At 47.3% G+C, this 15,467-nt stretch overlaps 1 protein-coding gene across 6 annotated transcripts in view; it reads left to right on the top strand.

The window, feature by feature from the left end:
* The first annotated feature begins 2,743 nt into the window (after positions 1-2,743).
* Positions 2,744-15,467, top strand: part of DGKH (diacylglycerol kinase eta) — a 136,428-nt gene continuing 123,704 nt past the window's right edge. Inside the window, exons 1-2 of one of the 6 annotated variants that reach the window (XM_085536109.1) lie at positions 2,744-2,965; positions 7,927-8,103. In XM_085536109.1, coding sequence (XP_085392235.1) covers positions 2,909-2,965; positions 7,927-8,103 — 234 coding nt within the window. In that variant the 5' untranslated portion in view covers positions 2,744-2,908. Of the gene's footprint in view, positions 2,966-7,901; positions 8,104-15,467 lie in introns of those variants that run through there. The other 5 variants (XM_085536108.1, XM_085536112.1, XM_085536110.1 and 2 more) reach the window with 5 other exon arrangements.

The raw sequence follows: 15,467 nt of genomic DNA on the forward strand, positions 1-15,467 counted from the left end.
AACATTTGCATCGATTTGAAAATCTGTATGTTTCAGCGTGTCCAACACAGCCAAAATATTTTGCTTAGAGAAGGCACCCGTGTGTTACTATTTTCAATGCGTTTCATGTACAAAAAATGTCAATAATGAAAGCGTTCACTTTGTTGATCCAGTTCTCACTGAGTCATTAAGGGCAGGGAACAGAAGAGACAGAAGGATATGAGACATCTTTGAACGCAGCATATACAGCGGACTACTGAGAAAATTCAAACCCAAACGTCTAGACTAAGTGGAAAAACTTGAAGGAAAAGACAAGAAAAACAACACACAAAAACACGACTTGGAACCGAGTCAAAACAACAGGATGAAATGAACCAAACCCCCAGGCTGTGTAGGAGATGTTTTGATGCAGTTTGGCAGACCAGCTATAGGCTCACTTCCTGCTCCCAGGCCAGCTGTAAAGACTGCTCTCTCAATTACGGACTCATAGAATGGTCAAGGTTGGAAAAGGCCATTAATACCACCTGGTTCAACTGCAGACCTCTGGGAAGGTTTCCTCCCAAACCACCACCCCTTTCCTCCAGAGGACAGGTGCCATGGTTTATTTTAGTGGGCAGCACCTGCTCAACCTAAGATCCCTTTTGCCTTCCGTCCCCTTGCCCCTGTGAAAACACAGCAGCATGCCCCTAAATAAAATAAAATAAAATAAAGTTTAAAAATCCTGTGTTTTTTCCTCAAATTCCATGTCTGCTTTGACAGAACTACATTTTTTGGACAAGTACTTGGCCTGTGATTTTCAATTAGTTCTTTCAAGCAGCACACGGACCTTGGTCTCTGTAAAATGGGGCTCTCAGACGTGGTGAGCAAAGCTCACGTGAAGAGAAATCATTAAGGGTAGGTTTGAATCCATCCCCTGAAAAAAGAGGAAGTGAAAAAACAAATGTGGCATTTTGGAGCCCAAACTGGCAGGCCTGATCTGAAATGACATTGCAGTTTTCATTAGCTAGTAGGAGCTGATTTCCTTCCTCCTTATCCAACATGACCTTGAAACATACCTTAAGCTTAAGTAGGTTGATGTAGTCTTCAGGGGCCTATGCTAGCTTTCCACTAATGGAAACCAAGCTTTGAACTCTAGGGGATGAAATGAGGTGAACAAAATTGTCCATCTATCTAGTCACAGGTGTAAGATTTAGGGCACATGAAACAAAAAGTGGGGCTAAAGGGACACCAAGAACTGTTTGAACTTCAAGGTAGTACAACATGTATAGGGCTGGAGCTGAAGAAGTAGCTTAACGAGTCTTGTTTCTTGTTTTCTGTTCTTGTGGTTCAGCAGGGTGCAAGGATGACAAATATTTAATAGCAGACCACTTCTGCCACAAAGCACGGCCATGGCTAAAGAGGCTGGATGATGTCAAAGGGTACAAACAGCCATCACGTGTGATCCTCCAGTGCATCATGTAGTAGTAAGTAGAGGCCCTAATACGACTCTGACACCAATTCTCAGTCTACAGCCCTCTGTAGGATGGCATTCCTTAGCAGTATCTGTCACCTGGGGGTCAAGGGAAGGAGACCAAACATCCTTGGACAATGGTGCACAATTTCTCACCATCATTAAAAAAGTAACCTGCTGTCAGTCATCTCGTTTGCTCCCTTCTGAGGTTACAGCCCTACAACAAAAGCAATTCATTAACAGAGCACTCCCAAACTCACAATCAACAAAAATAATTCCTTATTCTACTGATGGAAGACAGGCATCAATTTCAGCCCTCAGATGAGCTATACCAGTGCAGCACTTCTTTGGGCTTGGGTTAGTGGTGCACCACTTATAATATATCTTTAAATACCAGAAATGCAATTTCCTTTATTTTATTCTTGTGAATTCCAACTGCTTTCCTGATGTTTACACTTACCAAGTAGGTGACCCAGAGATTACCTGGCAGCTGCGAACTCAAAAGGGCAGGATGGAATGAAAGTAACAGAAAAACTGGAGAAAAGGACAATGTGGCTTCACATGGTGATGGAGCTTCATTTCCCAGCTCCACTGAAATCAGTGGAAGTGTTGAGTTTGTAGGAGATACATGATCCACTTGTAGAGCCACGAGACGTTGTCTGGTGTTCAAGGGTACGCTGGTAAGTCGTAAACTGAGAAGCCTCCGAGTAAATACTCTGCATGTTAATAAAAGGCTTGGTGGTGGGCAATGTGCTGCTCCTTAAGGCGCTGTGGCCCCACAAATGGATGTGCACGGTGTCCATCTCTGGGCTGCCTCTAATACAGGGCTCACGTCCCAGCCCATGTCCCAGCCAGGGATCACATATATCCACCCATCCCTCAAAGGACCACGTCCCAGCTCACGTCGCAGTGCTCGTCCTACAGGTGGGACCAGCTGCTGAGCCCAGATCCCCCCAGCAGGGACAAGGGGCTGATCCATAGGGCTGCCCCCTATGCTCTCACGCCCTCCTGAGTGGGCAGAGGGCGCGGAGCTCGGAGTTCGCTGCCCTCAATGAGGGCTGGGGGTCTCCGGACCTGTCCGGTCCGGGGTAGCGGGGAGGCGGTGTGAAGGGCCGTCCACAAGCCCCGGGCTCTCCCCGACAGCCCGAGCGGCCGCAAACAGGCTTAAGGCCGAGGCGATTTGCGCGTAATCCGCGGCACAGCCCGGCAAAGGGGCGCGGTGCCCGGGTTGGGGGTGGTGGGAACAGCTCCGCACCGTGCCCGGGAGGACCCCCGGGAGCCGGGGGAGGGAGCGGGGCCAGGCGGGGAGGGAGGAGGGGGCCCGGAGAGGGACGGGGGAGAAAAGGGAGGAGCGGCGGGGGGGTGGAGGGAAGGAAGAGCGGCGTGGGGAAGCGCTACGCTCCCGAGCGGTGGAGGGAGGGAGGGAGAGAAGAAGGAGGCGGTGGAACGAGCTGGGCTCCCTGGGCCGAAGGTCGGGGGATGGAGGAGCACGGGGAGCCGTCCTACAGCGGCCGGAGCCCCGCCTGGGAGGAGCTGGTAGGTAAATGCGTGCCTCGCCGCGTGCGGGCATTTCCTCCGTTCCTTCGTGCTCCCTGCGGTGCGGTCCGGGTTGTCATCCCGACGTGCGTCCCCGGGGCCGGAGTTGGGCGTCCTGCCCCGAGCGGTACCCGGAGCCCCGCCGCCAACTTTGCCGGGAGGAGCGGAGCGGGATGGGGGTACGGAGCACCGCCGTAGCACCGCGTCCAGCCAACGAGAGGGATACTCTGCCAGGGAGATACACTCTTCCTATTGTTGTCTATTCCTATTTGATTTCTTCAGCCGGGCTGGGAATCGCCCCCAGCTCTCCCTACGGCGGAGCCGAGCCGGGGATGGGGTGCCCGCAGGGAGCGGGGGGCACGGGTGCCTCCCAGAGGGGGTTCCCCATGGAGGCTGCCGCTTCGCTGTGCTGAAGCCGCTCCGAGACCCTCCTCCCAGCGAAGGAAATCGTGTCACCGGCATCCTCCGCCGGCGATAACATCTGATTTCCCCTTGTCGGCGTCCCGCCGTTGGGCTTTTCTCTATTGTGCAAACACACGCACACGCACGGCGGGCGGGGAGGGCTATTAATAACCCTTGGGTCGCTGCTCGGGAGGTCTCGGGCTGCCCGAGAGGTCAGGGCTGGGCTGTCCCTGGCCATGAACTCTATGGGGAGACGGAAGCGTGCACCCCTAACACGGCCACGCTTCTTCCCTTGAGGTGGCTGTGCCTTTTTGATTTTGCCAGCCTACACGGGTCCAGCCGCCGGTTCTATTTCTAAAGGCACTCAGTAACAGCGGAGTGGGAGAGCCACGCTTTGCTTGTCCCGGTCTTCACACTCCCGGGAATCTCCCTGGAGATACCCGCCGTGACCCACCTGGATTTGCAACCCCGTGCCCTCCCAAATACATTTTGGCCGGCCACGTTTTTTAGTGAAGTTGAACAACCCCCCTTTGCCGCCCTCTGTGGTTCTGAGCCGCTGAAGCTGCGGACGGAGATGCAGCTGTGATAGGGAGAACAGCTGGATGCGATACGTTCCAGCAACATGGAGCTGACATCCACAGCAGCGCGCAAAGGCAGACCTTCGATTTTGCCTGGAGAGATGAAAATGCCGTGGGAGGAAAACAGCGAATCCCATTCCCCTGAACGTGTTGTCCTACTGAGCAGTGACATTTACATTGGCTGCCGTCAGCCAAAACTCTGCTGAAAGTCAGGAGGCAGACGGATGGCAGCCCCTCCGTATGGCTGAAGCACCCCAGCCTGCTCCCTTCTGGGTGCGGATAAACACAGACAGAGCACTTCCTTTCTGTTTTTACCCCCCTCAGTCTTCCCTTCCCCCGATAAAGGAGAGGATTTGGGTCATGTTTATCGTTCCGTTGCTGCATTTGTTCAAGGTACACACTTGAATGCAGTTTTAAGGTTAACCGCTGCACTCGTTTCCTTTTACAAGCCTCCAATTTCAGTCCACGTACTCAGTCCTTTACCTGGTAACCTGCTGGTAAAAAGCATCTTTGAGGCAGAACCACATCATTCTTCTTCTTTGATGTGGGCTTTGTCTTGAAATGGGGACAAAGGAGATTTAGGTGAAGAACTGCATGGGGTAGAAAAAAACATGCCCAGAACTCTCTTTCTCTCTTTTGATATAGAAAAAGAGTAACAGGGTGAGGGAAACCATTGCAGGTTTGGAATCTGTGCACAGCGATGACCTCTGTGAGTTGTCAGGTGTGCTGTTCCTATGGCTGTTCTGGGGAGCAACTGGCTGACATCACATGAAGCCACAGTTTCTCCTTGAAAATGTCAGGATGGAGCATGTCCATGTGAAATTTAGGATATCTATAAAATCCTGCCCTTAATTCCCAGCTCATTGTTGAATGGAGAACATCTTCCCACCTCAGTAAGAGCCAACAGAAGTAACAGAAAGTGTCAGGTTCATCTGCTCTTCAAAGGGAGATTCAGGGGCTCTGTATTCCAGATGCAATTTAGGCTACGAAGTCTTAAACCCTATTTCCACATCTCATATGGAACCCTGGCCTTACCTTCACCTTTTGAGGTGGAGAAAAAACCCCACCTTATTATCCTCCAGCTTGCAGATACCAAAGTGACCTAGAGAAAAAGAGGTAAATACGCCTATTATGGTGGGAATCAACATTAGAGCTGGAATCATTTCTGTTCCTGGAATCAAATGATGCTTTAATCTGCATTATAAAGCATAATCTCCAGAGCAGCTGGAGTGTGTATTTGGGTTTTTTTGGTACATCGCATATGCTTTTTAGTGATGCGTATTCTATTATCATCACTGGAAGCTGTTTGGTAGTGAGATTCTCACAGTGCACGTATCTACCCAGCACTTTGAATATAAGTTCTTTGAATATAAAGGGCAGATCGTCAGCTGATATCAATTGCTGTGACACAAATGATGTCAGCGGGGCTGTTTGGTGTTAGCTGAGAATCTCTCTTTAAGTACCAACTTTTCTTTACTCTTTTCACCAGTTTCCTTTATCAAGGAAATTTCAGGGAATTATTAATTAGTGTGAAGTTGAGTATGTGAGATGAAAGACATAATTCATGCACGTATCACATGTGCTCTTTGGGAGCCTGACTCGGAGCTTGTAGAAGTCTGTTGGATTTCAGTGTTGCCACTCATAGCACAGCATCCACACCTGTGTTCCCCGAGATGAAATCCACTATATGGTGCTTCTCATATTGAGTCGTCCATGTGGGGATGGATGACCCCCTTTGCACTGTGCAGGAGCTCATAGTTAGGCTCTGAATGCAAACAGAAGCTGGAGAGCCATATTTCTTGCCTATTTGCCTTGCCCTTCAGACATTCATTCAACAGCTTTTATGCATTTGAAAGGCAGTGTAGTGAAGGAAAGCTGAGCTGTCTATGCAGATACCTAAGGAGACTGCAGCAAGCAAGTTACATTTTATGCTTTAAAAAAACCCCAATCTCCCACTGGTACAAACTTTAGGTCACCAACTGAACCAACTTTGTGACCTCCCTAAATTCAAAGGCATTATGATATGGATAAGGTTTCTCCTTTTCACCTTAATTCTGGAAGGTGGGTGAAATGGCTGCTTGTAAACAGTTTTGCACTCAGCGTTGCACAGGATCCCAGTCATGTGGTGGAGACACAGCTGTCACATGTACGGGTATTTTGAATGCTTTTTTAGCATGGGAACAAATGTAACAGTAATAGTGTTGTTCATCTAAGCGCTGCTTAATTCGGTTGAATTAAATGGAGTCAGTGAGCGTCATATTCTGTTAGCAACCAGTGTTCCTCAAATCGCAGTCCCAGCCCAATGCAAACTGCATTAGCATTAATTAGCACACCGTCTTGTCACCTAGTTGCAGTGTTCAGTTGTCATGTACCTTCAGAAGGCTGTTAGATGCAGTGAGAGAGACAAGTTCTGGGGTAATTTGCTGTTCTGAAGTTGCTGGGGAGAAGGAAGAGGAAGGAAGGCAGCTGGGGTGACTAAGTGTCTGTAAGCTTCTCTCCTACCCTTTCTCCTTATGTGTGTCCTAAGTGAATTCAGTGCACGCTTGCTCTTGCCCAAGTTTTCTCATATTCTGAAGAAAGAAGAACTCTCTTAGGGGAAGAATGAGTTGGGTGAGGAGAAGAAACAATGTTAGAAGTTCATTTAGTTTTAGATGTGGTATCAGTGGTGGGCCTTAGGCCCAGTTATTACTGTAATAAGAAACACAGGTCCTCACAGTACCTTCAAAGATGCGATCCTACATAGAGAAGGGCAGTAGAACCTCACAGAAGCACTTGATACGGTGACACCTCTGTGGGATACAACACCTGCGTGGCTTCATGCCAGTCTTTCATTTCACCTATTGCAAACAGAAGTCCCAGTGAAGGAAATGGGAGATTCCCATGTAAGAAATCCAGCTCCTGGCACGGCGTTCGCAGCATAGGATGGGCGCTGTGTTATGGTTTCGCTTTTGTTTCTCCTTTGTTGCTCTGTATTTAGGTACTGCGGCACTTGTATTAGCTCACTGAGAGATGGCAGTTCCCTTTCGAGATGTATAAATAGAACTGCGGGAGCAGAGAAGCCACAAGTATTGGTTGCTTTCTCATCTTTTAATCCACTCCATGCAGTTGGGACCCGTGTGTTTTATTTGGTATGAGACCGAATATATGCAGAGACCGAATGCTTATTTGGAACACTGACTACAAGCAAAGCCACAGTCATTTCAGAGCCCCACAATTCAGAACATGTGGTGACATTTCCAAGTCCTGGGAGCTGCCAGATCTGCCATGAGAAGGGAATAGCGACCCTTCGCTCCCCACTCCAGGGGACCACTCTTATGCGAAGACAACAACAGCGAGCAAAGGAACACACAAATTAAACGGATGTGGGAGAACAACCACGTCCCGTTTTGAGCCGATGCATCCCATTGGACACGCCGCCTTCTTGCTTTTCGGTGACGCACGGAGCTCAGCCTCACACCTCTCCATTACACCTGCACAGGTGCCCCACTCGTCGTACCAGGCCGTACATGGGCCTGTTCCCCTCCGTGTCCTGGGCAACCTGATCTAGTAAAGGTGTATGTTTGGTGGCCCTGCCAGGCAGGGGGGTTGGAACTACATGATCCTTGAGGTCCCTTCCAACCCGGCTCATTCTGTGATTCTGTGTGTCCCTGGGTGCGCCGCCCTCTCGGCCCCTCAGTGTCTCGCCGCCCTCCCGCTGCATCCTTATCCAAGCTCGGCGGTTCCCGCAGTGGTGAGGGCTCAGTGGCCGGCCATGCCCACCCGCTCCTTGCTGAGCCGGGCCGGACCGTCGGAGGGGTCGGCGGAAGATGGCGGCCAAGCGTTCGGCCCCACCATCGCCCGGCTCTTCCTCGGCTCCGTCCCTCCCCCCCGCACCGCCCCTTTCCCCACCCTCCCTCTCTGCCGTCTCCTCCCTCCTCCCCGGGGAGGGGAGCGGCAGCGGCTGCCCGGGCTGAGCCGGGCTCGTGTGTTCTCTCTCGGTAGGAGTCCGGGAAGATGGCCGGGGCCGAGGCGGGGATGAGCGGAGCCGGGATTCAGCAGCAGCCCCAGCAGCAGCCCCAGCACCCGGCGGCGGACGAGTCGTCGGACAGCGAAGGGGAACACGAGGGCCCCCAAAAACTCATCCGGAAAGTGTCCACCTCGGGCCAGATCCGCAGCAAGGTAAGAGACGAGGAGGGGACCGGAGCCCGCCGCCTCCTCCCCGCCCCGGCGCCCGACGGCGTGGCCCGCGGCCGCATCCCGCTGCCCCCCGGCTGAGGGGAGCCAGCCGTGCCTCTTCCTTCCTCCTCTCCCCTCCCCTCCTCCCGGCCAGCTGCTGCTGCGTCCACATCTGTCCCCGCTGGCAGGAAGCCCCCCGGGGCGGCGGGGCCGGAGGGGAAGCCGCCTGCCCGTAGCCGGCAGCCGCCCTGCCCTGCCCACGTCCTGGGTGTGGGGGAAGCAGCCTCCCTCTGCTCCTCTTCCTCAGCCGCATCCCGCTCCGGCCCCGAGGAGCCCCGCGGAGAGTCGGTGTATGTAAAGCAGCTGTCAAAGTTTCGGGGCAACGCGTTTTGCCGCCCCGGTGGGATTGTTGGCTTTACTTTGTGATGGATGGTGCTTTTGCATCACTGTTTTTTCTTGTGAAATTAACTTCGGCCAGCACGTGTTTAAGGTTGCTTTTCTATAGAGACGTAACCCAAGCAGAAGGATCCCGTAATCTCTTGCAAAGCACGGTCCAAGTTCCATGGATGCACAAAAGCCAGCTGAGGTCATCCTCAGGCGGATGGCACGTAGGGCTTGGGTTCTGCACCACGGCTCACATTGCCTAGTAAAGTTAGCGAGGATCTGCTCGTGTGTTTGTGTGGGTTTGTGCTCCTCGTCCCTTCAGATCCACACACAACAGCCAAAGTGCCTCTCAGCAAGAAGCGTTTGTTGCTTAGCGTTGACATTATCCTGCTTATGTGTAAGGTGCTAAGCCATTTGTTCCCCAAGAACCTTCCTGAGCGGCAGTTGTCACCGCCTTTTGTTTCTAAATGTAACTTTGCAGTTGTGATTTATGTTACCTGCTAAAATAACCCTTCAGCCAGGCCTAACTGCTGTTACGCTGCTCTATAAGTTGCATGCAAACTTCCAGCTTTAACATCACTCCTCTACGGTGATTTTGAAAGGGCAGAAGTGATGCTGTGTTCTCTCTGCTGGTGCTGGGTGTGTGCAAGGCTTTGCTGTCCCACCGGCTGACACTTGTGTAAAGAAAACGTGGGGATTCTGTTCTGTTGGAACAGCTTTGTGGGCATGGGATCCTGGTGAGTTCTTAGTGTTGTGGCAACACTAAGAATGGCAACGAATGGCAAGATGGTCTTTTAAGGCGACTCTGGAAGTGATGCTTTCATTTATCTTAGTCTGCATCCTAGTTATATTTCTCTGAATTGGATTTATATGGGAAACACTGACTACAAGGGGGAATGGTTTTAAACTGAGACAGGGGAGGTTTAGGTTAGATATTAGGAGGAAGTTTTTCACTCAGAGGGTGGTGATGCACTGGAACAGGTTGCCCAAGGAGGCTGTGGATGCCCCATCCCTGGAGGCATTCAAGGCCAGGCTGGATGTGGCTCTGGGCAGCCTGGTCTGGTGGTTGACAACCCTGCACATAGCAGGGGGGTTGAAACTGGGTGATCATTGTGGTCCTTTTCAACCCAGGTCATTCTATGATAAAACACTGCTTTACTTGTTACAATTTACAGTAACGTGCAACTGAGAATATAAATACATTTCCATTTAATTAAAAGCGATCTATCTGTGTTAAAGATGAGACCATGATTCAATAATTCAGAAGCACTTTATTTTGTAACTCAGGATGCATTATTTAAAAGTAGCTGTATTTAGGCTGACAACTCCCATTTAGTTTGAGGGTGTTGCATGTTTGCTGTTGTAGTAGTTGGTGATCAGTGGTTACACGAAACCACGAGAGCAAGGAACATCAGGGAGCTGCTCTTTCGCCCAGCCAGTCCCTTTCATTCAAATTAGATTTGTTAAGCTTCGCTTACTACATGAATGTGTTTGTAAGCTAAGGTTTTAATTAAGTGGATGGGGTTTGCCTTACAGCTAAGAATAGACTTTTGAAAGAACCCGAAACACGTCTGTTACATTTATCATTGATGTTCCTGGGCCATTTAACACTGTGGAGGTTGCTTATATACTTACCCGAGACATTGTAGCAGCGCGGTGTTGATGCCTTAGCAGGCAGCTGCACCCAAAAGTCTCTGCTGGCAATTGTTTTTATTTTACTTAAGGAAGATGTTATTTTTAGATGTTTTGGTACAGTTGATCATTTGTGAAAGCTCCCATATGGTGATTCTGTGCAGACAGAACCCTTCAGCGGTGGATTTTTCTTGCGTCTTTATAATGAGATTTAGCAAACATATGTATAATAGCAAAACCTTTTCCGTGCTATAAACATAGTTTTGCTGATTTCTAACACCTGAAGTGCTCAGAGTGTGTTTTTAAGCCTCGTCCTCTTCCTCCTACGCATAAACAATTGATTACTTGACCAAGGGTGAAAATCAGACTGGGAAAGTGAAAGGAAAGTATACGATACTGGAAGATGTAATTACACTGAAGTTCATTGCTTCTTTATGATATGCTGATCACATGCTCAGTGCTCTGCTTAGAAATCTGTAGTCCAGTTTTGCTTACTCACATCGAGTAGTAATTTCCTCTGTGGACGACTTGGCTGAGTTCAGTGGAACTGCTTTTACAGCACTATGATACTTGAAGTGGATGGATGGGTGATAGGGCTGAACGTCCCTGTAACTTTTCTTTTTGATATCCTTGTAAATTACACGTGCTTATTTCTCATGTTTTTAGAGTATGTGGAAGGCCGAAATATGTGCTGAAATATGGCCACTGTTTATATCTCTGGTATAGAAAACCTGAAGATCAGCACGCTCAAGTTTCTGCAAAACTGAGGAGAGAAGTATTCAGCAGGACAGCACCTTGCCTGTATCTAGGAGCTGTTCACTCAAGCTGCACACTTGTTTATAAGGTGATGCTGTGGCAGTAGAGGAGCCAGGATCGAAATTATTTAGCACTTCAATGAGACTAAAGACAGCATCTTTGATCCTTATCCTGGAAGCTGTTGCATTTGTGGAGCACATATGTGTTCCCGGAGGAAACACAGTAGAACAAACAGGTGGCAAGTACCCTGTGAAGTCTGAGTGGCTCAGGGCTGGAATCCCAAATGGAGAGTGCTGAAACCATTCCTGACTTCATGATATTTACTGGCAGTTTCTCCCTGTCACTGAGACTTCATTATTTAGTATGTACAAAGGCCAGGCTGGATGTGGCTCCGGGCAGCCTGGTCTGGTGGTTGGTGACCCTGCACATAGCAGGGGAGTTGAAACTGGTTGATCATCGTGGTCCTTTTCAACCCAGGCCATTCTATGATTCTATGAATATATGTGTTTTATTTATTTATTTTTGGTGCAGAAATTTGAAATCTGTATTCAGTTTTGAAGCAGTGCGTATGACGATGACGATCTACCAGCAGTGTTGTACTGGGGAATTAAATCATGCAAAGTTCTCCTTGCATCTGCATCAAATTCAGCTTCTTCACTTTCAAAGATGCTGGTTAAGACAGCCAGTGCTCGTGCCTTTTTTAAACAAAACAGATGATTTCATTTCTTCAGGGCTGCAGTATGAAAACTCTGCCTGTCATCAGCTGAGTCCTACTTTCTTTCAAGTTAATTGCCGTAGTGCAAAGTACATTCCTCACAAAGATGGTCTTGTTTTAGTCCTTTATAGCTGGAACCTGTTGAGAAAGGAAGGCTCAGTTTAGAACTGACACTGCTGTTTTTTTCCTGTGCATCTTGGGGGCAAGCATGAGAAAATAGATGAAGTGGTGCCTGGATGCTAGGAAGCAGAATAGTTAAATGAGCATGGTGGTAGTTGCTGCTCTTGTCTTGAGTACTCTCTGCTAGAAAATGGATATGGAAAATAGCATTATCATTGCTGACCTGGCTTCCCACTGTAATGGTTCCATGTACTGTTAATGGGAAAGCTCTGTTGGATATGCGTTTTGCTCTTCAGTCTGCTATTGGGTATCTCACCTGTGCTTGTTCTTGGATAAATGGCCTCAAGTTGCACCAGGGCAAGTTTAGGTTGGATATCAGGAAGAACTTCTTTACAGAAAGGGTAGTTAGGGACTTGAATAGGCTCCCCAGGGAGGTGGTTGGATCGCCATCCCTGGTTGTGCTTAAGGGCTGTTTGGATGTGGTACTTAGGTATATGATTTAGTGTAGGGTTTTTAGAGTTAGGGTACTGGTTAGGCTGTGGTCGGACTTGATGATCTTCAAGGTCTTTTCCAACCTGGGTAATTCTATGATTCTAATTCTAAAGCAGACATTCTGGAGCGGGGAGTGTGAATTTGGAAATGCAGGAAAATAGGGTTTAGTTCTTGAGAGAAACACACCTGTAACACATCAGGGAGAATGCTTTCTTCACTCCCTCCACCCCAGATGTTTGGTGTTGTTTATTTACTTTTTAAGTAATGGAATTACTATAGTGTGGGAGATTTTCTGAATTATGGCTGTGTTAGAATTAGGGGAGGTGATAGTATTATTTGACTAAATTGCAGGAGTTATTATCAGAATTGCCTGAGGTCTTAACATACATTTCTTATAGATATCTTAAATCATTATGGAGCAATAAAAGCAAATTAATTAAATTCCCACTGTGTTTTTATTGGTCTTCGTGAATAACACCAACCATTTAGGAACTGAGCCTTTAGAAAGTTTCTAAACTCTTCCATATGGCGACATTTCACAGTGCCAAATCCCAGTAGTCACTTCCTGTTTGTTTCTGGTATATGTTTCTCTTCGATTACTATAGCTTGTTAATTCTCCTAAACATAATGTGCTATTGTTGGTATTGGTGCTAGACCTCATGAACGTCATTCTCTGCAATGTCATCTGCTTTATTTAGCTTTTATTATCTGGTAGGTGCTGATTTACTCAGCTAAGTTGTGGTCGGTTTCTTTCTGATTAAGGAAATGTGGTTTAGGTACCAGAAGTTGTTGCCACGGTAGGAAGTGTAACCTTAATCTGGGTTCTGTATGTGCATTAGAATTGTCTGAATCTGCATGGCTTCAAAATGCATTGCAATTTGCAATTTATTTTGCAACTGCATTATCAGAAGTAGTGTTGCTAAACTATATCGTTATGTTTATACAGCATGGGGCAGAACTGGAGTGACCCATTGCATAGCAACCACCTTTTGATTCCCTCATCGTTTTATGTGGAGGCTTTAACGTCATTTCTAAGTTACATGTTCAGAATCAGTTATCAGTCTTCTATACGGATGCATATATTCATACAATCACAGAATGGCTTGGCTGGAAGGGACCTTAAAGCCCACCCAGTCCCAGCCCCCTGCCATGGGCAGTGCCACCCAGCAGCTCAGGCTGCCCAGGGCCCCATCCAACCTGGCCTTCAGGTTGGATGAGGTACCCATAGCTTCTCTGAGGGTTTTAGAGCACATCCGAGAGAAGCAAAATGATTCTTAGCATGTAATAGTGTGTAATATTCCTTGCTTTTCCTACCTGATGCGTCTCCATGTACTCATTCAAAAAACAAGAGTCCATCAATGGAAAATTTCAGTAAGAAACACAGTAGTTCTGGGAAGTTAAAAATGACTGAATGTGCTCTATATAGAAGGGAGTAGGGTTAGTCTGGAAAGAGTTACACTGTTTAAGGCAGAGTGGTCATTACCTCTCCAAATTCTGACACATGTTTGTATAAAACTGAAATGAAATCTGCTAAGGCATTTTAGTGATGAATGTATTGGCAAAGGTTAAATTGCTAGTGAAGTACCAGATAGGAGGAGTTTGTAATAGAGACCATTTCAAGAACAAATGACAACTGGGAGTCTCTTCTGTGGTGTCTTTACTTGTGAGCTTCATGTGCACAGTCCTGAAGACACGTAACAGTCATGTCAGAGCTCAAGAAAGGACGATTCTGTAGCTGGATCTTAATCCATATGAGGCTATATAGATAATTTGTGGACATTTAGATTTGTTTCCAGCAGCTACATTAGGATCCAAGATGCCACTGTGCCTGCTGTATGACTACTGTATGACTAGCTGGGCTATCCAGCTTAGCTTTGTATGTGTAACAGAACACACAGAATGACAGTGATTTTTGTAATTGAAGTAATGATCAAAAGAATAGTTTGTCTGGCTATCACAGAGCCTTTATCTGAAGGGAAGTATCAAATCCTCTTGACTAGCTGAAGATGATAAAAGGCAGCTTAGACCAGTGCTCCTGCTCTGGAACATTACAAAGGGCCAAGGGTTTTCTTTTTAATTATGTTTCATTTTCTTTGAACTCTGACCAACTTGTCCTTCTGGTAAGGGTTCTATAAGCAGCGTGTATATTCTACAGGCTTCAAAACCTAAGCTCAACAAGAAGATAATATTGTGTTGCGTGTTTATTTGTGGATTCATTGAAGCTTGGAATACAGAGTTTCAAGTGTCAGATCATGCTTCTGTGGTAGCAGAGGAACCACAGGAAATGCATTTTGTTCTGCTTGGCCATTATTATTTCTATTATTTCTTTTTGAGATTCTTTTTTATTTTTAATTTTTTTCCACATGGTGTTCCCTGTTGTTATTTCTAATACATGTGGATGTGATGTTAGAAAGCTGCTGACAGCATGTCTAGCTTTGGACACTTCTTTCAGTTTTGTGCTGATGCTTGGATCTTGTCTTAAAAAACCAAAACACTCTTCCTTTAAACTTCGCATTTCCCACCTTCTTACATAACCATTTTTTCCTTTCTCATGGTGTCTTCACAGCATAAGTTGCATTCTCCAAAATCTTTAAAAACCGAGGGTAGGCTACCAAATAACAGTGCAGTAGCCATAGCTCTGTTAAACTGAGCTCATACTACAATGCTCAGTTTAATAGCAACGGCATAGAAGCCAAGCTGGTTGGTATCCATAACTTATGTCCGCCATGTTGGGGTCGGCCTCTTCTCTCGTGTCATTAGTGATAGGACCAGAGGGAATGGTTTCAAGCTACGGCAGGGGAGATTCAGGCTGGACATTAGGAAGTATTACTTCTCAGAAAGGGTGGTCAGGCACTGGAATGCACTGCCCAGGGAGGTGGTGGAGTCACCGACCATGGGGGTGTTCAACAAAAGACTGGATGTTGTGTTGAGGGACATGGTTTAGCGGGAGCTATTGGCAATAGGTGAACGGTTGAACTAGATGATCTTTTAGGTCTTTTCCAACCTTGGTGATTCTATGATTCCATGTTACAACGAAATGAAGTGCCATTCTTTCTTAATTTTATGATAAATACAGCATTTACAAATGAGCTTAACACTGACACCAAACAAATACTATTTCACTGATATGCTAAAATTAAGAACACTGAATTAAGGGGTACTTAAAATGCAAGAAGAGATTTATTCTAGTAAAACAGTTAAGCAGATGCTGAAACACTTCAGTTGTCCTGTACACTTTTACATGATTAATTACTTCTTAAAATTAAGC

This window comes from Coturnix japonica, chromosome 1, assembly GCF_054131305.1.
Source record: "Coturnix japonica strain WE chromosome 1, WE-NBRP24, whole genome shotgun sequence".
NCBI lineage: Eukaryota > Metazoa > Chordata > Aves > Galliformes > Phasianidae > Coturnix > Coturnix japonica.